Below are 25,795 nucleotides of genomic sequence, written 5' to 3' on the forward strand. Positions count from 1 at the left end.
AATGATAATACTTGTGATACAAAATGTGGAATGAAAATTATATGGTGTAAACTAAAACTGTAGATTACTGCTGCATGGCCCTCTGTGCATCCCTTTCAGGTTTTCTTACCACCCTCGTCTTTGGCCCGTCTGTTCAAGGGTGCTATGAACTCTTGTGACATCTGAGACAGTGTAAGTACCATTTTGGCAAGTCACTGTGTCTATTTAAGGAAGGCTGTGAGGGGGTGTAGCTCTGTGTACCTTGCTCCTGTTGATGGAGAGAGCAAGGAAGGCGTGATCAGAAATGAGATGTGGCGGGGGCTGGACTGGTGGCTTTCCATCAGGTCTTCACTGTCACTGTTGCTGCCTACAACAATATATTTTTAGAGCAGTTATATATTACAGCTCTGTCAGATGCTGCTTTGGGTCCTTACTAAAGGAAGAATGGGAGAGTGAAAAATCTATTAAGATTTCTTGCAAAATTGCTAAATGTGTGTGAAGGCATGCGGAGAGAAGCAAACTTAATGGGAAGTCCATAGCAGGGAAGGACTTCTGTAGTCCCTGGGTGAGTCACTGCTCTCTATTCTTTGATAAGGAAATTCACAGTAGTCTGCTTACTCTACTTCTGTGACAGAATGTAACAGTAACTCCATGTCAAACACTAGCATCAGAACATCACTGCACATATTGCTTTGTAAATGGCCAGTACCTTAGTACACCATACTGATGAAGGAAGCTTTCCTGAGTTGGTTGCTAGTATTTTTGTATGACTCTATCATTTCACTTTCAGTTAATTTCCATTTCTCGTCTTTAATCTAGCTAGAGACAGAACTGCTATCTTCATTTCTTGAGACCAATTTTTGAAGAATCCTCCTATTTGCATTTGTTTGTAAAACCCTTCCACTTTAGCAGAAGGAAATGTATTCTGGGGCTGTCTTATTTCAGCGTGGAAACCAGTTCATTGCAGTGCATGTGTGCCTTATTTGTAATGAGATCTCTATAACATAATGTAATAACTGGGAGATGGATACAAAATCTGCACTAGTTATGTTAACCTTTCTCACCCTGACCTCCATCAGCTTGAGATCAAGAAGCAGCCTTGTCTGTTTCCAGTCCTGTGTCACCCTCTGAGTTAATTTGTTTTAAATTGTATAGCAACAGCATCTACTGTTTAAACAAAAATCCCTTAGCCCATGTCTTTATTGCTTTTTTTTCCTCCACTCTTGAAGCTATTTGCAATTAAACCTCAGTAAAATATGAAGCATCAGAAATGTTAAACTATCTTGGCAGTGAAGAGGCATGAAACAGATGAATAATGAGAAGCAAAAGATAAGCAGTAATGCCACTTTCATTCTGGAGTGCCTGTTCTGGAATAGAGTTCATGTCACTTCTTATTATTTCATATCCTATTTATGACTCACAGGAATGATTAAGAAAAAATCCTGCTAAAGAACAGTCCTTAGATTTCTGCTTAAATTATGGAAATAAGAAACTTCAAGGCCTCTTTTCGCTGAAGATTAAGAAGTATCTATTTGAGATTTCCAGTGCACTTTGAGACTTGTGTGGATAAAGGAGAGAGGGGCAGACCCATGTATTTTTCTTGGATGTGCCAATTTTGAGCAGTGTTTGAATACAGCTGTGACTATATCACAAGTGGCTTCCTTTTAATTTCTTCCTAGATGCTGGCTTGATACAGTTCTATGTTCATGCGTACTGTAAGTTTGTAATAAATATAACAACAAAGCTTGTCAAACAATGAGCAGGCAATCACACAGATCTGGAGATTCCCTGTGCAGCTTTCTTCTCTCTCTTCATATATGAGAGAAATGTGTTAGCGATATAAAACTCAGCGGACCTGTTCTTCCTGTGTATGTGCTTGTTTTACAGGGATGTTTCTCCATTGCTTTCAGTGGAGTTTGCTCCACTGCTCGCTGCTGTGAGGAGTTTGACTCCAGTGGTGTTTGGCGGTTAAGGCTCACGTAATGGCTTTGTCTTTAGCAAGCAGGAAATAAGAATCCTATTAGATGCTTTTCATATTGTGCTGAAGCAACAAGTTTGCTCAAGTCTGTGTGGACCCCAATGATCAGCAAGAGAAGAACGTGGAGGCATTACATTTGAATTCTTATCAACATGGACAAGTGAGGTAATGCAGGGAGATTCAGCAAAATTTTCTGGGAAAAGAGCAAGTTAAAGATCAGATGTGAAGGACCAAATACAACAGTGCAGTCTTACGTAGAGGGGAATGTAATCACTTGAAAAGTTCCCCGAGGTGTCTGAAGGATGTACACAACACTAATCAGTTGTGCAGAATGTTGCACAAACATTCTAACTCTATTTTGTCCTCTTGCTGCCAGTTTTAGCAAGGAATGGGATTAGTGTTGCATCCTTATTCTTTAGAACGTGCCAGGAGACTGAGGGTGCACTTTGGGCCAAGTTTACCCTCTATGGCTATGTAGTGGCCCAAAGGGTTTCTGGTGATCTTTGTAATAGAAGAGATGGAAGCCTTGATATAGCCACTTATGTTGTGTGGGAGAGTGCAATTTGTTGTGAACCCTAAAGCTGGTGTTTCAAGTATCTGAATGGAACCTTTGTGAGAGCGATGCAATTGGTCTCTTCTTGTGGTGTTTTTGTTGATTCTATTTCTCTTTTTTTTTTTGGTTCTTTTCCTTCCAGAAGAAAATTCTGGGAAAACATCAATTTGTTTAAATTTCTCTTTGGTCACTGGAAAGCCTTGAAATAGCAGTAGTGTAAAAATTCTCCAGATAATGGAGGAAAAACACGTTGCCATTAACATTGCTTCAAAATGTGTAAGTTAGGGGGAAATTTCATAGCAGAAAAGCGTACTGTGAGTGTTGAATCAGAACTGATCTATGTAGATTTGTAGTTAGAGGCATATGATTAAGTCTGTTTTGAAAAGATTTTGAATGCTTAATCTAGATAATAAAAGGGCTACAAATCACTCTTGAATTTCAGGGCTGTGCTGATTAAATAATCATCATTTTTGATCTTAGTGGTCCAAAATGCTTAAAAGTTCCTGAAAATAAAAGCTCAGAAATGCCTGTAAATTCTGCCTGTTTATCTATAGCTACCATCTTTAAGATGAAAGATGTCCCTTGGACCTGGTTTTATCCCACTCGAGAGGTTGTCCTGGCTTCCAGGGCCTCACTTAAATTCATGCCTCTTCAGTGGATTTAGGATTTTAACAAATTGCTTTTCCAGCTGGTCATGTTTTTTTTTGTTTTGCTTTGAATGATTTTCAGGAAATAAAATGGTAACTGGCCTTTAATGTGTAAACTTAGGATAGAAAAGGATGCTTTATTCTTTTCTTAAAAGAATTCCAATATAAAGCTCATTATTAAATCTAGAGTTGTGATTCCCAAACAGTGCTGTGTGTAACTTTTGATATTGTTTAATGCTGAGTATTTAGGAGAAAAATAATTCGTCTTATTGGTATGTCTGGACAAAATATGGTAGGTGGTACTTATGGACTGCTCTATTTTACAGAAGGGTGTAATTCTGTGGCTGGCCTGTAGTGGTGCCAGACACATTTTCTGGATGGGTCCTATCACAAGTATCACTTTAACACTGGAAGGTGCGAGCAGTAACTTCCACTGTAGTGCTGTTCATTTTTCCCTGGATGGGATTAGTTTAGTAAATAATTGGTGCAGTTAAAATAATAGAAACACTAATGTTGAAGATACGCCACAAATAAGGAAATTCTTGAATACAGTGAGCAAACTGGATATTTAAAGTGTACTAAAGGCCCGATATTGCAGGAACTTCTGTATATTTATGACTTAAAATATGAGCTGGAGTAGCCTGAGGAATTAAAGAAGTGGTAATTTCAACTAGTCTCTAAAACTAAGGACATCCCTGCAGGGCTGCCAGAAAGTAGTATTTCTAGCATTTATGCATATGGTGGCATTGATTTGTATGCCTGAAGACTACTTAAAAAAAAAAAAGGCAGCTTTTTTCCTACTAGTATTTTATCAGCTTTAATATACAAAATGTGAGTCATTTTCAGTCACTCTAATTAGTGTTTTCAAACAGCAGTCCCAAATAAAAGCCGGAGCGTAGTGCAGCTTTTGTTTCTGAGGGGTAGTCTGTGTACACATATTTAATTAGCTTGCATAAGAGCTGTTGATCCTCTATTTCAAGATCAAAAATAAGCCAGGAAAATGTAGCATATGTGAACTGCTGTGTGGAAGCTCAGTGCTCAAAATGGTGCCAAACTGCATGCAGGTAGCCAGCAGTACCACTGCAAATTTACTGAGAAATCTGGTGGTGAAAATAAGGGTTAAACTGTAGCTTAGGATTCATGTTGGACACCTCTCCTTTTCCATCTGGGTATTGCTTGTGGGGTGCTTGCTTTTCCTGGTCAGCCAGCAGTTTAACTGAGGATAGTTGATGATGAGCACACTATAAAATGCTTAAGTATATTTTGAGAGTTGGAAGGACAATCAAATGCAATATATATGAATCTGATACATTTGTAATGAATTTGACACACAAAAAAACTACATTACAGTAGTGTGGAGAATGTGGTTTGACCATAAGGATGCCAGGGGATCTTAAGCTATTAAGGCTGATGCTTTGTCCTTAGATCACCCTGTCATTTCTAGGTATTATAGTATGTTGTATGAAATGTAGTTCACTGTCTCACATCCAGTGTTTTTTTTTAAATGTATGTAGAGAGAGAATGCAAAGTATATTAAGTGTAGTGGACAAAAGGAATCTGCTGTGAACGCTGCTTCACCCTACAATTTTCATAGTGAATATTTAGGACAAGTCTTTGCAGTTGTGGGGTTTTTTTTTTTTTAGCTACATGAAGTAGTTGTAACACTGGAGAGTGGGGTGAGAGAAACATCCTGTGAAATTATTTAGTGTATCTGGAGTACAGAGTGTTTGGAATAATACATTAGAAAACAGGTACTTAGGAGAATGTAATGGCTCAAGATAAGGCAGGATCTGTATTTTGCCTAATTTGAGCTGTATGTGTCTATTGTGTAAATCCATAGAGGTATATTCAAGGTGATTAGCTAGGATTTAGTTCTGTGTGGGAGCAGGGGGAAAAGGTCTAATGGAAATGTTGACAGACCATTAACTAGAGTATCACTAATGGGTGCTATAATAGATAGAGATATTTTTAATTGTAAAGAGGTTAATTGGTATTCCTCATTTACATTCCTTTCTTCCTGAGTGGTAGCAATTTTAGCTCCTCCATTGATAGGAATGGCTATTAGACTGAGAGAACATAAAAGATCACAATATTTTCTCCAAGAAAATAAGCTGGTGGGGGGGGGGGGGGGGGGGGGAGGAGCAGAAGTAAGTTAACTGATGTGCAATGATTAGCCAGCTGTGGCTGTGGAGAAAACTAGTTTTCCTAGCAGTGTATGAATGCAGTGCATGCAGGAAATTGTTTCCATAGTAATTAGAAGAATTTGATCTTTTTTTTAAATTGCTATGTCTGAAGATGGGAAGAACAGCTGACTGTTTACCATGACTTACATGTTGTTACAGATTTTCAGCCTGTATCTTTGTGGAGATGAGGATGGAAGAGAGCTACTACTCTTCCCCCTCTGAGGAGGTGAGGGAAGTGCTATACATAAACACACACCTAAAATAAGGCCTGTCTCCCTATACCCATGTGAACAAAATGGGTTTTTGTTCCTTGTTGCCTTCCTTGGAGCTTGGCTATGTCATGACCAGAGGAAGGGGTCTGCTGGAGCTGACTCTCTACACCTGCCCTTGTTACCAGCCTGTTCAGTCAATAACATTTCCCCTCATGCTTTATGAGTCTGGAACCCAGCACAGGGATGGCAACAAGGAGCACACACTAGTGAGGGTAGCCTGGCAGCTGCTGGTGGCTCCTGGCTGGCAGCCACCCTCCTTTGTCTGCCTACTGCTCTCCAAGCTTAGAGCCAGCCCCATGGTGTAGTGATTGCCTACTGCTGGCTGCCTCAGAAGCATGAAGAGGCCTAGGGTAGACCCAGAACCTCATGCAGTGACTGCCTCTGTGAATGAGGTACTTGGGAACTAGCCTCCCTCTCTACTCAAAATGCCCTATGTGAAGCTGCCCTCCTCTACCAAAGGTCACTGCTTCTTCAGCAGTAGAAATTAATGAGACAATCTTTGTCTCATTAAGAATAACAAAGAAGCTCACCTGTCCAAATCCTTAGTGTCTCTTCTGCTGTGGCCACTTCTTTGGCTTCACTTCACCATCAACATTTTCACAAATCTACTTAGTTTTTTCTCTTTTTTTGCATATTGCACTTTTTTTTCCTAGTCTTCACCGAGTTGTGCATGCTCTTTCTAGGGGCTTACAATTTTTCTTCCAAACTTCACTTGCCTTCCTGTCCAATCCTGATGTACATAGCAACAAATATTCCATGTGGATTTTTATTAAATGCTGAAAGCAAATACATCTGACAAATATTCGTTTTTGTGGTTTGTAATGCTTATTTTACTGAACAAATATGTAGCCTCTTAAGGCATTCATTTTATAAAGAAAGTAATGAATTTAGCCAGTAGCAACAACTTACTCTTAAATGCCATCTTCATGTACATAGCAAAACTAGATTATTTAATAGAGAATTCTGCTAATTTATCAGTCCTTATTGCAATTCTTCTCAGTTTTTTCAGTCTTTCAGCTTCTACCGTGCCTTTACGTAATGGTGCCAATTCTGTTTTTATTGAGCAGCTCTGACTTTCCCCGTCTGTGCCCATTTCCTAACTAGATGGGACTTACCTGCAGTGCTGGGGGGAACAAATTGCAGATGATATTAATGAATACAGATAGGAGACTTCATGCTTCAAGAAAATAAATAAGTTGCCTCCCAGCTCTTGTTCCCAGATCTCTTGTACAACTCTTTATCGTGGGTTGCTTTCACAGGTTTTGTGCTCTGTGAGCTTCCAGGCACTTTATTTGTGGAGTTCAGAAATGCCATGGGTCTCACTGGAGCTCCTTATTCTCAACTGAGTCTCCAAGTAGCTTGGATGAAAGCAAGAAGTTGGCTGCTTCTGAATGAGACCCTACTGGCCTGCCTTCCATCTGCTGGGCCGCTCTGGCTCTCTGCTGCCTGCTGGTTCCATAGGCAGGGTGGTCTTCTCATAAGTAATAACATCCACGTGCTGCCAAAATCCCAGGGTAGTTCTCAGCTTGATCAGCTTCCCAATCTGCTTCGCCACACGGCCAAGCAGGAATTGTGCCAGTGTGAGGCCAGAGAAATAGTTGGGGGCAGGAGGGCAGCAGAATAGCATCCATGATTCTGTTTTGGTAGCCTCAGTCCTGGCTTACACAAATCTGAATGCCTGGAGGCTGTCAACTGCTCTAGCAGAAAAAGCTCTTTCCACCTTACATTTATAATCACATTGTATACTGTACCTGCCTTTCTTTGCCACTTCTAAACTAACCAAGGGATTTGCCTGTGTTTGTCAGAGAGGTTGTTCTGGAGTTTCTAGACAATTAAGAGTGTCTGTCAGCACCCCTGCTGACTTCAGGGCTTTTTGCTCCCATAGGCTTCAGGAGGCAAAGTCACGGTGCAACAGTTCTGGCACGTGTGCTGTGTGGGCAGTGGAGTCATTCAGCTAGAAGCTGAAGCACGCTGGTGTCTGTGGTGTAAGGACTTCTCACTTTAAAAGTCACCGATTGCTTTGGCAGGGGTTCTCATTCTCACGCTGTGCAGTGCCCTCTGCATTGTGTTGTGTAAGGAAGTGATCTGGTTGAAAAGAACACACTGGTCTTTGTTGGTTTTTTTTTTGGATTTCCCGTCGTTCCCACCCCAAATTATTTTTGGTTTGGATCATTTCCATGACCCAGTTCCTTGCAAGGCCACACAAATAGGAATGAGCAGCAGGGTGTGGTGGTGACAAGCAAGCTTAAACTACATTGCCTTTACACTCCATGGGATAGAATGTGTTTCTGTGGGGTTAGAAAATCAAGGCTATGATAGTAGAAACAGAGCAAATGGAGAGTACAAGCATACTGACACAGCTGGGTTTATCCCAGAATAATAAAACCACCTACTTAGCCCCTCTATGAGCTACACAGAAAAACAATTTAACTAGTATAACTCCATCCATGCTGGAGGATTTGCCAGCATCCACTGTACTATAAATACAGCTGTCTGTACTTGAGACCTGACCATAGAAATGTATCTTTACCAGCTTTAATTGATTTTAGCTAGGAGCAAACTGGCTCTAGAAGGAACTACTTATAGCTTAACGTTTCTGTTGAAAATGTACCATTTAGTAATTAATGGGTTTGGAAAGCAGCCAGAATCTTTCAATCTAATCCAGTTTTAAGGAAAAAGAATCAATTGACTTTTTTTTTCTTGAATGGTAAATATAATGAAATATTTTACAGCAAATCATGGTTAAAAATAGCCCAGTTGCACCAACTGTCATGTAGGATAAATCACTTGCACTGGGAAATGATTTTTGTGATTTGTGGTCTGTGCAAATAAGCAGAGGGTTTTGCTCCCCATTTTGTATTCAGGCAAAGTTCCCCATGGACTTCAATGGAAATTTTGCGTAAGCAATAACAGCAAAAATTGGTCCTATGTGGGGAAAAAAAAAAAGATCACTGGGGAAAATTAAGAGATCTTAAAGGCACAGATGGCAGTTAAGCATTTAACTTTAATTGGCTTTTTACATGAGTGGGGACCCCTCTGCTGTTGTACCTTTAGATGAGTCCTCCTCAGTACACTGGAAATATCTTACCAGAATAAGAGAAATGTGTTGTGGATAATCAGTCCCTGGTAGGGACAAAGCTATTGCGCTCTATGGCAGTAAAAGAGTGCTGTTAAGGGATGTGAAATAGCTGAGCCTAATGCCAAGACAGAGCAATGAGAGCTTCCTTTTACTGTGTGTTCTTTGTTACACTTCTGGTAGCACTGTGTGCATGAAAGAGAGAGTAGGGTGAGAGGAGCCAAACATGGCTGGGAGAAGAAGCAACCGCAGAAGTTCTATGCATTTAACAATGAGGGAACAGATTTGAATCTTTACGCTGACCTGACATGTGGGTTGAAATAATTTGGGAAAGTAGCCTAGAAGACTCTGCTTAGTCCTCCAGCATATCATGCTGAAAATTGATTACAAATAGGGCGATCAGTGGCTTTTCACTTTCTTTAGGCTGATTGCAGACAGATGTGAAGAGTATGAACAAACCAAATCTCAGTCATCTGAAGTCAAAGTTATGGTGAGCACTGCTCACTTATGAATGTAGTTCTACAGGTGGTTGTGGTGGTGGCAGCAGTGTGATTTTGATCTCTGGTACTTGTGTAGCTTGCTAAAAATACTTTTACTTGATCTTTATGCTTCCTGAGTAGAAGCTCCATTTCCTAATGTGACACCATACTTGCATTCAGTCAGAGTTACCTGTGGGTTACTATGATTATAAAGAGGAAGGTGATGTAACAGACAAGACGCTGTTTTCTATGTGTGTTACCCTAATTAAACTACTGCCCTTTAAAAATATTTAACTCAAATTTAAATCCAGATGAAAAGCTAAGCAGCTATTTTTCCTGTACCAATAATTTCCTTTTTGCACAATCTATGCAGAAGTGTCTGTTTTCATTTTGTATTTGAAAAGCGTCCTTCTGCCTGGAGAACCAAACTGTAACTTCAGCTGTCCTTACTGCAGAGGCTTGAACTGTGGTCTTGGCATTGCAGAAGCTGTTAGGTACTTGTGAGCACATGTGCACGTTCAGTGAAAGGCTCACTATTGTGATTGCTAAACCAAGATTTAGGATGCAAGATGTAGGATTTCCCTTGCCTCTCATACACAAGATTTACGATAGTCTTCGCGAGGAAACCATTGTCTCATCATTAGGACTGTTATCTTAGTCCTATCAGTTGGTACTGATTAGAACCAGGTACTAGGTGTTGGAGTTGAAAAAAGTCAAACATAAGGCTTGCAAAGGTCAAGGATAGTAGTAAAACAAGGCTTAGGTTACACAATGTGCCCAGGAGTTAGGAAGAGAAGGAATCCATATTACAAGGGGCATAGAGAGGCAGACTGGCAGCATGACAAACTGATAACCAGCACTAAGCTCACAAGAAACAAGAAAAAGAAACAGAAGGCAAGGAGCCAGAGTAAAGGAGAAAGAAGCAAGCCAAAGTTAACTTAGCTTGTCCAAGGAAGAGTGCTAATGAGTAATCATAAAAATCAGCATCTTTGTGGCCTCATTTGTAAGTGTGGGTAAGTTGTTAACCCTTAGATTTACTTATGCTGGATTTGGTTTGGTAAGATTTTGCTCTTGGCAAAAGTGGCTGATAGAAATCTCTCACTTGGACACTGTATTGAAAGGTCTTGTTCTTGATCCTCTCTTATTCGTTGGGATGTAGAGTTTTGGGAGAAGATTTCATGCCACATCTGAGTAAATATTATAGCTAGATGTCAGAAATGTTGGGATTTAAGTCCTCTATTTTATGAAGTCTCCATTTCTAGTTTTATTTATTTATTTATTTTCAGTCTGTTAAACAGTCTCTAGTCAAGGAACTCTTCTATCAGATTTCATATTTAGAAATCTATCATGGGACAGCCCTTCCCTGCAGAAGCCTCACCTGGCTTTGGAGGTGGTTCATTCAAGGTGAAGAAATCTGTTAACAATTACATAAATAATCTAAATAATTACCTGAGGATCTCTACACTATGTCAGGCATGGCTAGGTTAAGACCTGGAGACCATGGGTTTTTCTCTTTGCAGAGAGCCTTCTTTCATTTACCAGCTAAGCAGAGACTTAAGTCAGTAGCACCAAACTCTATAATCCATTTATCTACAAGTTTCCCTTACTACAGGGACAGGTGGACTGTTTTTCTCAGTCACAAAGTGGTCAGGTAGCATCTTAAATTGAATTTTCTCTTTCTATTGAAAGCCTTTTGTCTCTGCCTGCAGTCTTCAGGCCTTGCAAATCCTCTCTGCTCTGAGTCTGAAAAAGCTTGTTATCCTCTTGGCCAAGAAGTCTCCCACAGAGGTCTGCCTCCTTCCTGTTGCATAGTTGTGCTTTCAGACTACTTGCCACAGCCATCTGCCTGGCCTCATTGTGTCCTGCAACTATTGTAAGTCTGAGCAGAGCAGACTTTTCTCCCTCTTTTCTCAGTGCACAAATGCAACCAGAGGTCAAGTGACATCTCCCCCTCACTTATATATGTGTATATGTGAGTGTCTGTGTACATATACAAATCAAATCATTTCATCTATCTCCTATGTAAGGGAGCAATCCATGCAGAAAATCCTGTGATTGATTCTTAGGTGCTTTTTATTTTCTTGGACTGATCATTATATTCCTCCAGTGCAATTCCCACAGTGTTACTGGAAGGAAAATTGGAAATTTTCTTCTAGAGCTGATGGAGCCGTGGTCCCTGTGAACATTGGTGCAAGAAAGATAAGACATGGAAACTGGCAAAAGGTGCAATAATGTGTCTGGAAGATGATTACTTCTGGGTTAGTTCAATTACTGGGATTAATCGTGCAGTGAAGACATAGCCAAGAGCAAAGGTACTTTGGAAAAGAAGCTGCTAGCTGTATTTCCAAGTCAGTGTCTGAAACCTTTCTTTTGACTTCTGTTCCCCTCATGGCTGAGTTAGAGTTACCCATGAAGTTATTCACAGAGATACCCATTACCTGGGTGTTTCATGCTTATGGATTAAAATTTGTAGTTATTCAAATTACTTATGAAATTGTAATGATTTTACAGAGATCTTTGTTGAAGTAATATGGGAAGAAATTGCACTAGACAGTTTCTTTCTGTTTGGTTCATGACTTGAGGCAGAGATAGAGGTGGTCTGAAGTTTGGAGAAACATGGGAAATAAAAGGCTACTACGTGACAGAAATTTCAAATTGACAAAAATGAAGGAATTCCCCAATTACAGCACAGCCACAGATCTTCCTCTCAAAGTATCCTTCAAGGAGAAAAAATCAGAAGCGGAGCTGTAGGCTAGCCCCTGGGCTAGGAAAGATTTCTCTTCTCCCAGGACTGCCTTCAGTTCTCCTACGTTGCAGGTACTTCCTTTCCAGATCTTTTTCTTCCTGACCAAAAGAACAGCATTCTGTAACTTCAGACCCTGTTCTTTTGTCTTTTTAACTCTTCTTAAAGCATCCTTTTGAAACGTTCTCTTGGACATGTTACATGGTCATACAGTGCCCACCCTGTTCCACAGGGCTGAAGGAGAGGTGCTGAAAATGGTAGGAGTTATTTGTGAAGAGACAGCTCTTGGAGCAAGCTTTCCTCAGGCTAAGGTTCAATATAATATTAGTGTTGACCAATGCTGCAGGAAGGAGGTGACCAACTTTTGCACTATGTTCAGGTGGCTAACTTTAGTACTCCTGGATGGGATGTAATATTGATATTCCACTTTGGGTTAGTAGATCTACAGGAAGTGCTCTTGCTATAGGTGAGGCCTTATGTATTTTTTAATGCTTCTTTTCACATGAATATGCATTTATGTTGAAAGGACTCTATTCTGTGAGCTTGATTTCTAATATTGGAATAAAAGTTGTTCACTTTAGAAATAAATTCATTTGAATCAAGATTTATGCAAGAGAAATATGCCTGTAACTTGAGAAGGAGGCAGAGCAAAATGAAACAGGATGTGCACATCCAGACAGCTCCCTTTTTTTCTGGCTTTTATGCAGGGAGTGAATGCTTTTGCTTTGTGTGCATGCTGCAGGTTTAGGGGAGAGAAAGCAAAACTGCATGTATTCTGAAAGGAGGAGCTGTAAGACAGATTTCCAGACCAGAAAAATGGAAATGTTTTCCTCCAAAGCACTGTGCTTACAAATTCTCGATGAGCATAAAACTGCGTAGCTTCATCCTGGATGCTTTTCAAACAGAATACTTCATTCCAGAGTGTACGTCTCTTATCAGTATAAGTAAAGCAGTGTAAATGTCACGCTCATTCTGTCCAAGGAGCGTAGTTTTGTTCTCATGCAATGGGAGCAGGTGGTGGGAGGTTGTTTTGGTGAGGTTAAGAAGCTCCTCCCCTCCTTCCCCAAGCAGCAGCCTAATCTGCGTCAGCAGTAATTGTGCGCCTTGCACTGCTTTTCAGTGAGGGTGAGTGCAAAAGATACATCAATATGAGGTATCAAACTGAGGCTTAGATGGTCCTTTTAAGTGGCCGCTCATTTCCTTGAGCCCATATCATGGGCTAAAGGTTAACCTACACGTTCTTTGTGGAAGAAGAATTTCTTTTTTTGGGAAGGGAGAAGGAGGGGGGAGGGGTGTTGCTTCATATTCTTTCCTCCCTATAGACTAAACGCTACAGTGCTGTTCACGCAAGTCTTTTTCCCACCGGATTACTTGCTAATCAGCCTCCAGTGCGGCGGAGATAAGGCCGCTGCCCAGAGGAGCGCCGAGCGCCCGGCCGCGGCCCCGCGATGGGCCCGGCGCGGCGGAGCTGTCCGAGGTGCTAGCATGCCGGCTGCGCGGGGCGGCTCGGCAGCCGGATTGCAGCCGCCGCGGAGCCCCGCAGTCCTGCTCGCACCCGAAGGTAGGCTTGCTCTTTGTTTGAGAATCCCTGATTAATCAACAGCAGCATCAACAGACTGAGGCAGCTGGAGAGAGCAAGCCTGCCTGTAGTCACGGGGGGGAGAGAGAGAGAGAGAAAGAGAGACGATGCCACAAGCTAGACTGCTTCAGACCTTCTGTATCTAAGTGGCAATGAGAGAGCGAGCGTCTTTCCTGCTGCAAGAAGCCATTTGGATAGGATATTTTCCACTCCTTATGTTCCTTTCTTTTTGTCTCCACAGAACATATTCAAATGAGGCACCTTAGCAATCTCTGTCTTAGTGCATATGATGGTGCTGTAATCTTCTGTGTTATAAAGTGGGTAAAAATCATCCACTTTCTTCTCTGCTGGACCTCAAAGCAGGGTGTTGTTTCTGCCCTCCTATTATCTGTACCCTCTCTTCTTTGAATGTGGATTTAAAGAAGCAAGCACCTGTCCTTCTCTTGCGTTTTTTTTTTAAAGCCAAACTTCACATGCCGTTTTAATTGTATGTTAAGAAGATCTGTAATGTAATGCTGACTTACAGTGATGCCGAATTCTACAATCTGGGCAGTTTTGCCAACAAGATTTAATGCACTTTAACTGAAGGAAAAAAACTCAGCCTAACTGCAAATCTGTTTCTTATGGTGCTGAAATATCCCTTCCAACTGCACTGAGATAACCACAGGAAAGGGCTTTTACGAGCAAAAGTCACCTTTGATTATTGCACTTAGCGGTCCTCGTGGACTTAAATTTTGGTACGTACATGTATTTAAAATTCTGTTCAAAAATGAGCATGCTAATAAGAATGAAAAATAATTGTACTTACAAAATGAAATAATGAGTACCTGCAATGCATAATGATGAACTTGCATGTTATTTTAGGGAAGTATTAATCAAGCCATTGCTAAAGTAAAAGCTGAAGTATATTTTGACTGTTTTTGTGATTTTTCACATGTTGATTGTGCTTATAATAGAGATATTTTGCAGGTGGATTTTTTTGTTGTTGTTGGTAAGAGGCGCTGTTAAATAATCAAAAACATTCTCTGCTATCTTCTGATGAATTAACTGAAATAATTCCTAACATCTGTTAGTTACTTATCAAACCCACTGCACCTTTAATATTTTATAGCATCTTAGCTTGATTCTGTTGGTAGTGAAATCTCCTTTCCATTTTCCTGAGGAGGAGGGGAAAAAAAAAAACCATATCCATCAGCAAAAAGCTCAGTCTGAGTTCAAATGCTCTTCAGTTTGCATATGGAATATGTGTGAATATGTCCCTGTGCATGACTTTTTCTTCTTGTTTGTAAGTCTTCCTCATAATACTGGGATGGCAAAATGTCATAATTTCACTTAAGTGCTGGCCATCCTGAATCTGGTTTTGTAATTGCCCAGTGTCCATGTGGTTAGAAGGAAGCTTTATTTTCCTCAAGGGATAAAAGTGATAGAAGCATTGCCTTATTGCAGAGTAAACAACAGCTCTTTACATTCTAGATTCATAGAAGAGTCATTGTTCGCAAAGACCTTTTTCCTTTTCAAAAACACTAGCAATGGATCCAAAAATCAAGGCTCAAGGTACTTTTTTTTTTAAAAAAATATTTTTTGGTTCTTAAAACTGTAGGGATAATAACTTTCCCCTGTGAAGGCTGTGATGCCTGTAGAAATGGACTACTTCTTTAAACCCATGCAATAGCATTCTCATTCTACTGAAGGAGCCACTTTTAACCTCTTTAAGTGAAGGGCTTAGCACTACTTAGCTTCAGTGATTTCACCCAGGTGCTAGAACTCATGCTGTGCAGTATAATGAGGATGAGGTGTATATAATCTGTAATCCCAGTCAAAATACAGGGGGATATTTTGTCCTTCCTAGTGAATGCATCATTTTTTTCCTTAAATGTATGCATTAAAAACTTGTCAAATGATAGGTTGCAAGTTTCCTGCTATATATTTCAAAGGTCTCTCTATTTTATGTGAGAACTTAATGCATCACTGAGTGAAAATAGTAATGCTGGATAATTATTAAAAACAAGCAGGGAATGCAGCTCTAAAAAGCATGCCTTAGAAATTTGTCTCATGACATTCAACTGTTTGGATATTTCAAAGCTCAGTTGGTGTAAGGCACAGTTATTATAAGAGACTGTTTAACAGTTCTGGAAAGCAGTCTGTAGTATGCTTTTTCCATCACTGACTTTTTTCTTCATTGCAGAGCAAATATTCTTTATAGACTCAATGCCATTAGGTCCTTATTAGCACTGCTGTGGTCAGCAGTTTGTGAAAATTGGATATGGCTTGTCTACTTTGCTTTTAATGCCTTGCAAGCAACTAGAATGCCACAACACAAACTTGAGGGCTGAATGGCCAATCAGTATCTTTGATTTGTGGAGAATCCTCCTGGAAATATTAAATTTCGTGGAGGAAATGACAGGTAATTTGAAAGTGAATTTGTGTTCTCAAAGAGAGGTGGTAGTAATTGGAAGGGAGATGGACAGGACTGGAGAGGTGTGTAGGCTGCTTATAAATCAAGGGTTGGGCTCAGGACTTTAGGCAACCCCACTCTTGTGTTACTGTGCTCTGTTCTCTTATGTTAAAATAACAACACAAAAAATCCTTCTGATTTAGGGAGAAGGCAATCAGTGCCTTTGTCATTACTTCAAAAAGCTCCTTCAGTTTAATGTCAGCATTGTCGATTTTCAATGCAGCACAGCTGCAGCTTATGGCTGTCAAGCATGCTGAAAAGCAACTGATATTTTGGAGATCTTCATGTGAATAAGAAGTAAAACCACATATATCTGAATGCTACCATGTAGCTCTACTGTGTTATTGTGATATTAGGTCAATTGCTTCTTGTATTATGAATTCAGTATCTTTGCACACTGATCATGTGAAAAGGGGGTGCTTTTGGTTTTGACCAAGAAGCTGTATGTTTGACATCAGAGCACATAGTTAAATTAGAAGTAAGGTATGTAACAGTCTTGTAAAGCACTGCTCTTTATTCTTCCATAGAATTGGCATCTGGATCATTAAAAAATCTTGAATTCATTTATGTAAACATTTCTAGGCCAAACCTGTAAGGGGACTCTTTGCTCTTGCCAGAAAGCCAGATGTACTGGCTGGGTGGGGGAACCCGCAGAAATCTTGCTTGCTTTATTGCAGCTGATTGCACGGGAAAGACAGTGTGAGCTGTGCTGTGCTGCTTTGCAAATGTCTGATTTGGAAGGAAAGCAGTGACACTTAAAGACTTTGAGGATTTCTACCTTCCTGGATAACAAAAAGAGATTATATTGCCAGAGACTTTTTCTGGATGGTTAAGTCCCAATATCTTTCCCAGAATGGTTATACTTGCTATAGAACTTGAATACAAAACATTTGATGTTTTAAGTCGTCTGTATATTTTTTAATGAACACAATGGCACTGAAAGAACCAATGAACAATGATGTTATAAATGTAGGATTATTTGGTGTGAGATTATCAAGTCACCTGGCATTAACTTGTTAGAACATGCCTAGAGTTCTCATGATTAAAAAACCCTACTTAATAACTTAAAAAACAAAGATTAAGCTACAGGTGGAGGTGTGTGAAACTCCATTTGGGGACAGCTGGAGAGTCAGGTGACAATGAGCAGGTCTGCTTTTTCTCACTGAGGTTTCACATAGTGTTAGTGCAGCCTTTAAGCAGTGAAGTGAATGTGTTGGAGAACTCCTTATGTGTGTCCTTGCATTCAGGAGAATTTCAAAAAATGTTCAGTGTTCACTGAACGCTTGCAACAAACTTCTCACATTTCTGTTGACTTCTCAGTATGTTGACTTCAGAAGCTGAAATCCACAGCTTTTCATCCTTCTCAGTATCTTCTCCTGTTCCTTCACAGTGAAGAGAGGAAAAGGAGAATTACAAGAATTTCCCAAGCAGAGCAACTCCCAGTTATAATTTTCCAGCGTATATTGGTTTCAATAATCAAAATGGACTAAAACCAATTTGATTGCAAATACAGAGGTGACCCTGCATGATCCTTGTAACTAATTACTAAAATATCTTTCTGCAATGTGTATATTAGGGTTACTGAAATGGTGGTGCCTCACCTACAGCTTGCATTACATATTTAACAACTGGCATTTGCATATTTTTAATCAAATATAAATGTACTCAGAGCATTTGCTTGTACTTGTATCTGCCCTGACAGATGGTTAGGAATTGCTCACTGCCTGAGTACAGCAGCAAGCAGAACCTTTGATCAGGAGTAGATCAGTGCTGCTTGCAATCAGCATTTCCTGAGCAGGATGGCAAACCAATGATGCATGTGACTTGATAGGCCACGTGTTTTGGTTGTAGTATATTGCAGTTAGAAAGCAAATTTACTGGGGTGAGTGGCACTCTGAAGTGGCACTGCTACCAGTTTAAAAACAAAAAAAATCCGAGTGTGCTATGCAAGGAATACCAATACTTTAAAAATGTTTACAGTAATTAGTCAAGCTTTTTGTCCCAGCTGTTCGTAATTTTTATTCCCTATTTAAGCATTGCATACACAACTTTCCAATAGTAAATGTGACGAAGCTGTGAAATAGCCTGTGTGCAGGATGTATGCAGTTTTTGGTTCAGAAAATGCTTGCTATTGGTATATTGGTATAGATGCTTTTCAAAGTACAGCTGTAAGAGCTGATTCAAGTTTTTGAAGTCTCTTGGCATCCCAAGACAGGTTGTTCAGGAGTGCCTTGAGGTCAATTTGGTGTCACAAGTGTGCAGGTGCTGACTGTTGCAAGAGCACTACAATAGCTATAGTTATGCTCAGAAGTGTTGCAGGATTGGACTCCCTGTCTGCCCCAATGGAGCAAAGAATACATCACAATCTATTTATTCAATGCCATGAAGATTTTTGGCATTCTGCATGAATTTTGTAATAGTGATTACACAGCTGAACAAATATTTTGTATACTGTATTTACTGACCAGAAACTTGATTGTTTTGAACAATTTCAAATTAGAATGACGTTGGCATTAATGCTCTTTTATATGAATAAACTTAAAAGGAGATTCAGTATATCCTAAAGTGTCATTCATTCTAGACTTCTCAAAGAAGGAGAAGCATGGAGAAGAAGGAAAAAAAAAAAAAGGCAGTCATGGTGTTGTAAAAGAGGATGCAAAGCAGATGACGTTCTTGATCTCTTAGTAAAATGGGTCTGACCTGCATTTACTAAAGGCCCTGAAGTTATCCTCAGGATAAAATTTCATACTATGTTTCAGGAGTAAAATCTAGTCTTTAGAGAAACCAATGGCAAAATTACCATTAAGGTCTCTACAGTGAGAATTCTGTTTTACAGGTTTATCTGAATGTAATGCAATGTATCACCAATGCAGAAACTGTACTTTACTAGAAGTGAAAAATGGAAAATTAATAGAAATGTGTAACGGCCTAGATTTTAACAATCAAGATCAGGTACCATCTATGAAGTATGGAGGCTCTGGAGTTAGAGCCCTCTATGCCACAAGTATTGTTTTTAATCAGGCAGGCCTCATTGCCCAGGTAGCGACTCTAGTGCCTGGACTTATTTTCAAAATCAGAAAGTTTAAGAATTGGTCTGAAATTATGCCTACTGAAGCATGACTAGCATTGATAGAATCTGTTTAGCTTATTGTAATGTCAGCTTCCCATTTCACTACTCTGTAGATACCAAGCAATGTACAGTGAATGTATATGATGGCTTGATGTGTATTCCAACCCAGAGGAGTTCTAGCCACCTCCAGTGTGAAAGCTGTGTGAAATTGGATACATTCACATTTGGACTGTGCTAAGACCCCTTCCCTGATTGTACCCTGCAGGGATTAGTTGAAGATACCTATACCTTTGCCTGGAAATACATTAAGTTCAATTTGGTGACCCTGATCACCAGTTTTGTGCTTGTATTAAGGCCCAGATGATAGAAGAGGTTGTCCTGGGGGGCAGAGGAGATGATAGCAGCAGACCCTTCTCACCCTCTGAATCTTCATGGTTTTAACACTCAGTTTAGCATTGAACAGAAACAATTTGGATATAGAAAAGTGGAAAACAAGGGAAGAAGTAATTTGCTTGCATTCACATTAATCACTAACTGTCTAAAATTAGCTTGTTGCTATTGCTACTTCAGATAATTAAAAATAAGGCGAAAAGAATGGAAATGTTTCCCTACCATTCATGTGCCCTGCAGATTACTTACATTGTGGATGTAAGAACATTTTGTTCTCATGTTCAGGGTTGTTCCTGAAGGCCTGCAGTGATTGTTGCTAGAATCTATCAGTTTATTTTCAAATCAGGGCCTATCCTGATCAGAATTTTGCCTAACAATCAATATAATTAATGTTACAAATATGGCAGTATTCTAAGAAATGAAGAAAAAAAAATTGATGCTTGTTATGCAGGGGCTCTGCCCCTAAAAACAGCGTGCAGACAGATTACTCATTGCCTATTGAATAAGATCACTTAGAGTTGCAGTGCTGGCATCATTCTCAGGCACGTTCCGAGAAGTCACACCATCCTTTTTGCAGAAGGGAGGGGTGCAAAGAGCAGGCGTGCCTTGGAGAGCTGCATTCAGCTGCCCAGCCTGCCATCGTGTCACTGACACTGAATCAAGCCTGCTTCTGTAAAGTGATGCCTCCCCCCCTCCTTGGTGTGCAGGGACTGTGCCATTCAAGATCCAGATGTCTCAGTACTTTAAACCAGGAAAGCACAATAAGATGGTACATTCCTGCTTTTTAACATTCTGCTTTACTGACATAACATATCTTTAATGAAGTTACATAGAGTTCAGCTGGACAGTATGTCTCCGGTAATTTTACCTTGCCTTTAGTCACCTGTAGTATTTACTGATGTCTGTACTCTGGGGGGTCTTATGACTCCCAGGATGTCTGCTCCTCAGTGGAGAGCTTGTAAGAGCTTTTATACTGCCTGCCACGGAGGCAGGAGTGAGCTAAGGATCCAAGTGTGTCTGCTCCATGCTGCTTGACTGTGGGTGCTGTGAATCAGTATGTGTTGCGCCTGTGGAAGCCTGGAGAATTCAAATGCTTCACGTCTGCAGGTCCCAGCTGAGTTGAGCTTTCACGTCCATTCTTGGAGTTCAAGCTAATAAAGTGCTGGGCAGCAGATGACCAGGGGCTTGTAAACTAATTTCCATGCTATTAAGAAATATAGGAAACTATTAAACAATATTTATTTCTACATTTTGAGCCTGAATACAAAGTATTATTATTTGTTTTATTCTAAAGCATGGGACAGTATTTTCCACCTCAATTTTTTGTATATCCTGCAGAATAGGAATGTGGTCTGATGATCTGCTTTAGTGCAGCTTTACCTAAATTGTAAAAGGACCCATTGTCATTGGAAGCCTTTTCAATCCAATTCGAACTGAGATCTAGGGAAGCCAACGTTCTGTATAGATCTGTGTTCAGATTTGCTTTGTTTATTATTCTTTAGACAGAAGAAAGTGTAAAAGTTCTCTTACAGAGATGTTAATTACAATTGATACAATCTCGCTATCATAAACCGTAAGGTATTTTCCTACTGATTAAGGTATTATGTGTTTTTCATCCCGCAGGAAACATTACTTTCCTTTGTTCATTATCTCCTGCAAGATGATGAGTTCTAATAAGGAGGAGGTCACTTTGGGCGCCTTTCTCCAGTATATTGAAGATATGGGGATGAAGGCCTATGATGGCTTGGTTATACAGAATGCATCAGACATTGCTCGAGAGAATGATCGCATGAGGAATGAAACAAACCTGGCTTACTTGAAAGAAAAGAGCGAAAAACGCCGAAAACAAGAAGAAGCAATAAAACGGTAACTATTTTGATAAAAAGATTAGTGGTCTGTCAGAGTGAATGAACAGTGAGAGGTTCATAATGTCAGCAACTGTAAAAATGTGTAGATGAGTTGACTTCCAGCCACTTCCTGGTAAAAGCATTATAGCCTGTCGTTGGCCAGTTTCAGGCTGCTAATTGCATATTTATTATATTGCGTAGACGGTGTGGAATGGTTCTCCTCAACAGAAGAGAGTATTCCCACCAAAATGTATTAGTTTTGAGCATGTGTGGCATCTTCAGCAGGTGTGATTTGTAACAAAAAGTTTAGGTATTTGGAACAGCTGTTAGATGGACAATGTCTACTTTGTTCAAAGGTTTACCATTGCAAGATAAGGCAGCCTCACAGATGGAAACAGATTCTCTTTGAGTTGATATTTCAAATTTGGTAAATTTTCAAAGCTCTCTAACTGCTATCTAAAAAAACAAATCTGTCATGTTATGTATGATTTCTTCACCATTCTGCAATTTCGGAAGTAAAAAAAAAAAAAAACAACACAATTCATTTAGAAGAAAGTGGATATTGCAGCTGGTGGGCACAACCCTATAATGGCTCTTCTTGAATACTTCAATTGATTTTAATTGACAGCTAATGAGAGGAGCACTCACATGACCTGGTGTCTTGTGCCAGTGGATAGCAACTAAATCTGCAGCCTTTTAGACATGAAAAAAGGGGTCAATGTGATGAATCTATATCTCTGTATGGAGATACCTGTATATAAAAACGTATGTATATACGTAAGTGCACATATGCATGAAAATTCGAGTTGTCTTGAGGAGATAGACAAATTGTGTAATAAAGATAAATCATCCATGTGTACACTAAACTTTTATATGCAAATGAATGGCTTGGGCTCAAACTGATAGGAGGTCCTTTGAATTTTTTTCCCCCAGCATGAATCTTCCATATTTCAGTTCAAATGATTAATTTTATGCCATATCTTGGGTACTGTGCATGCAGGTATAACAGACGTGCTGTGCTGTGAACACTCTATCAATGCCTCAGTAATCTGGTAATTTTGATGGAATGTTTAAAAGAGAACAGCACATACAGTTTGATGGGAGAAGGAGAAGGACCATAAAGAAAATTGTGGCTGCTTTACATTCTAGGATGTAGAATTTTCTGGATTTTCACTATTTTGGATTCTGTAGAGGACATAAAACTAATGTGTAATTAAAGTGAATAATGAGTGCTAATGCAGTGTTTTGGTGTCTTCAGGATTAGTTATCTTGTCACTTCCTTCTGGGCGATGTTTAGAGGGATTCAAACTATTAAAGAGCCAAAGGCACAGGTAGCCTGTAGCAGGAGCTCTGCTAAGCATGACTTAATGAGGAAAAGCTTTTTTATTTGCAACAAATTAATGTAGGTGTTGTTTGTTTTGTTTTGATCTATGCAGGTTTGATGAATTTTGTACAATTCTTGCTATTTTTGTTTTATGTTCCTGGGAGCAAGAACTGGAACGTTTGTATTAAATATGAGTGCCTTTAGTAGTTAGAACAAAAACCATTTATGTCATCTGCCTTCTCTGTCTTTTGACTACTACACATTTACATAAATTTCAGAATTTCCAAGAGGAAGAAGTAGGGTCTGATGGAAGGGGGATTTAAGATGCAGTTGCATGAAGCAGAGGAAAGATTTGAATTTCTCCCCTGCGAAACAAAAGTGCTTGTCTGATGTCAATAAACTGGTGCTTTAAAGCAGTGAGATGAAAAGTACCTTCTCCTTATAAATAGTTGGCTCTTCTCCACTGAAGAAAAGATATTCCAATTAAAATTTCAAATATTTTGAATGTTATTGAAATGTCACTTTCCAATTAATTTATAATTGCTGGAAGAATAAGTTCCCTAGTCGTCGTGGTGGCAGCTTCATTTGATAAGGTAAAACAGTCAGCATGTACAGATTTATTTAGTGTGGACTTACCTGGTTCTCTGTATCCCTGTTGCTAAGCTTCTCTATGCCTAATTTGAATGGTTTCAATATTTCCTAAATCTTAGTTGTTTTATGTGTTTGTTTTTTAATTGTTCTTGGCAAAGTTATTTGAGGAAGAGGTCTGAATAACTGTTGATGATTCAGGCCAAATCTTGAAATTTCTTGCTCATGTTGAATTGGAATTCTTGAGAACAAAGCTCTACCCCCCCAGATACTGTGTCAGAAAACAAGGAAGATTCCCAACAATACCGTGGGTTTCTCTGAGGAACAGCATGTATGTGTATACATATGTGAGTGAGATTTGGAGGCACCAGCATTTCTTGGCTGTAGCACTCTTCTGTGGGAAACCATGTTTGTGGTGGTACCCTCCACTCCCTTCCCTTTTGGCTTATCTCAGTATCATTGAGTTTTAAGGCCAATACCCTTCTAAGGAAACAAGTAGGAAATCACCCTAGGAAATCTCAGAAAATGTTATCTTTATCGTTTTTCTGTCTATTCCCTGTATAAATTTGGGAAGGAGAAGGAGATATTCGTGATCAACTCTTGGTTAGTAAAACTAAAAGCAATAACAGATCCAGGAAAAACATCTGATTTGAGTAAAGGAACAATGATGTCATAACATCACTGAGGCTGATGGCAGTCAAGTCTGCTCCCTGTAGTAACCTCCAAGGCTCTTCTATGTATTGAAAAACAGCAGTCAAAAAAGGTGAAGTAGGATTATTGTTTACTTCTTTGTTCTATAATATTTCCTTTATGTTTTAACCTTATCTTGGTGGGTATTTACATTCTCCCTAACTCCTGATAGTGTGGCCTAGATAGCAATTAGTGCTCATGTGCAGTGATAACTATGCAAACAGTCCAGAGACTATCAGCAACCAAAAACAATCTCTGTAGCAACCAGGGATATACCCTGGGACTAACAGCAGGTAGATTTTGAACAGGGACGGAGGGTGTCCAGCAAACACAGAGTAAAGAAATCACCCCGTTTTTCTCCAAGAATGAAAATAAAGCAGCTGAAAGTCTTTGGTACCTACTGAAAATTGTATTTGTCTGATTATTTAATTTTTGATAAGCTTTTTTTGATTTTTAATTTTTTGATAAGCAATTTCAGAGTTCAGATGCTCTTTGAGAAGTAGGATATTCATATATATTAACAAATTAATGAGCACTTTATTATCTAATACAGTGCTGGTATTCACGCAAATACTATTTTGAGGAAGCTGTTATTTATGTGAAACGTCTGATAACCAATGCTGCATGACTTAAAAGTTCACTGAAATGCATTAGTTTCAGCAGTTTAGAAACAAGATCTAAAAAATGACCTTTTAAAAAAATGTTATTTTATATTTTGCCTCGCAGAGAATAGGTTGTGCTGTGCGTCCTCAGTAGCACTCATGCACCTTTAGTGTGATTGCTGTTTCATTCTCTGTGGTTCTGATAGGTTAATTGTGGGGAAAAATGTATGGATCTAATGTAAATTGAAGGGGATAAAGCATGCATCGTATTGGATTGTGAGGGGGAAAACAAGCAACTAGCCTTTGTCTGATCTTGCTGGGCTGAGTCAGCTGATCTGATCTGAATTTCTGACCTAATTTTAGTAGAGTACTTAGCAATCATGCAGAGAAAATAAGGTTAACGTGCTGATCAGTAGCTGAGAGTAAGCCACAGTAAATGTTAGTATATGTATTTTAAGCCTAATTCTTAGACCCTCACTTGTCCTGTTTTTTTTGTCTGATCTCACTGCTTCATCGTTGTCTGTTTAGGAATCTATGTCCACACCAAAAGAACATACTGGTACATTGCCCACAAAGTTATAAATTGCAAATAAATTATGAAGCAGCATTATTTTCACTGGGAATAAGTTGCAGTGATTTGAGATGTACACTTGCAATGATACAGTATCTGCCATAGGCAGTGTTTCTGGGAATAGAAGATAGAATAACCTCTGCTGTTCTGAGTGCCAGAGAAAAGGTGAGTATTTTGACTTTGCATAGGCTACTATGAGCAGTTGCTTTCCTACTCATTCATGATGAAATTGCATATATTTAGGTACATTGCATTTGTTACATTGATGTCTTGTGTGGATGCTTCATTGGTGGCTTTTAAAATGGTAGTAGGAAATAATGAACCCTAGCTCCTCCACTTCTTCCTCCTATTTCTCTCACAGCTGAGACACATTGCATTAATTATAGGGAGTGGCTGGGGCTACACAGTTTCATAGGAATGTATGCTTTGAAAGTTTGCCTTTTAGTTTTTAGGCATCATTTAAGCTACTGTTTCTATCAGGAATGTTGTTGTTTTGATTTGTAGCATTACAAAGATGTAACTGATGTGTAAAGCTGATGGTGTCAGTAGACATGCACTTCTAACTGCCACCTCCTGGGCTTTGCTACCAAAGTATTTCTGCTTCTAATAGTTTACCCTATTCTAGCTCATTCCCAGCACCTAAATGGCTCTGCAGAAAGCCTTGTTTCTGCTTGTTGTGGGTAGTATCCAGACAGATGCTGTCAAGAGGAGGAGCTTTCAGGAGCACTGTTTTGTGCTAAAGCTAGCAGAAATGGGCCAGCCAGCCAGT

At 39.6% G+C, this 25,795-nt stretch overlaps 1 protein-coding gene across 4 annotated transcripts in view; it reads left to right on the forward strand.

Annotated features, from left to right (window-relative positions):
• The window catches only part of NYAP2 (neuronal tyrosine-phosphorylated phosphoinositide-3-kinase adaptor 2), a 156,239-nt gene that overhangs the window by 12,674 nt on the left and 117,770 nt on the right, over nucleotides 1-25,795 (forward strand). Inside the window, exons 1-3 of one of the 4 annotated variants that reach the window (XM_046898619.1) lie at nucleotides 12,972-13,035; nucleotides 13,731-14,226; nucleotides 21,028-21,270. In XM_046898619.1, coding sequence (XP_046754575.1) covers nucleotides 21,065-21,270 — 206 coding nt within the window. In that variant the 5' untranslated portion in view covers nucleotides 12,972-13,035; nucleotides 13,731-14,226; nucleotides 21,028-21,064. Of the gene's footprint in view, nucleotides 1-12,971; nucleotides 13,472-13,730; nucleotides 14,227-21,027; nucleotides 21,271-25,795 lie in introns of those variants that run through there. The other 3 variants (XM_422618.8, XM_046898620.1, XM_046898618.1) reach the window with 3 other exon arrangements.

This window comes from Gallus gallus, chromosome 9, assembly GCF_016699485.2.
Source record: "Gallus gallus isolate bGalGal1 chromosome 9, bGalGal1.mat.broiler.GRCg7b, whole genome shotgun sequence".
NCBI lineage: Eukaryota > Metazoa > Chordata > Aves > Galliformes > Phasianidae > Gallus > Gallus gallus.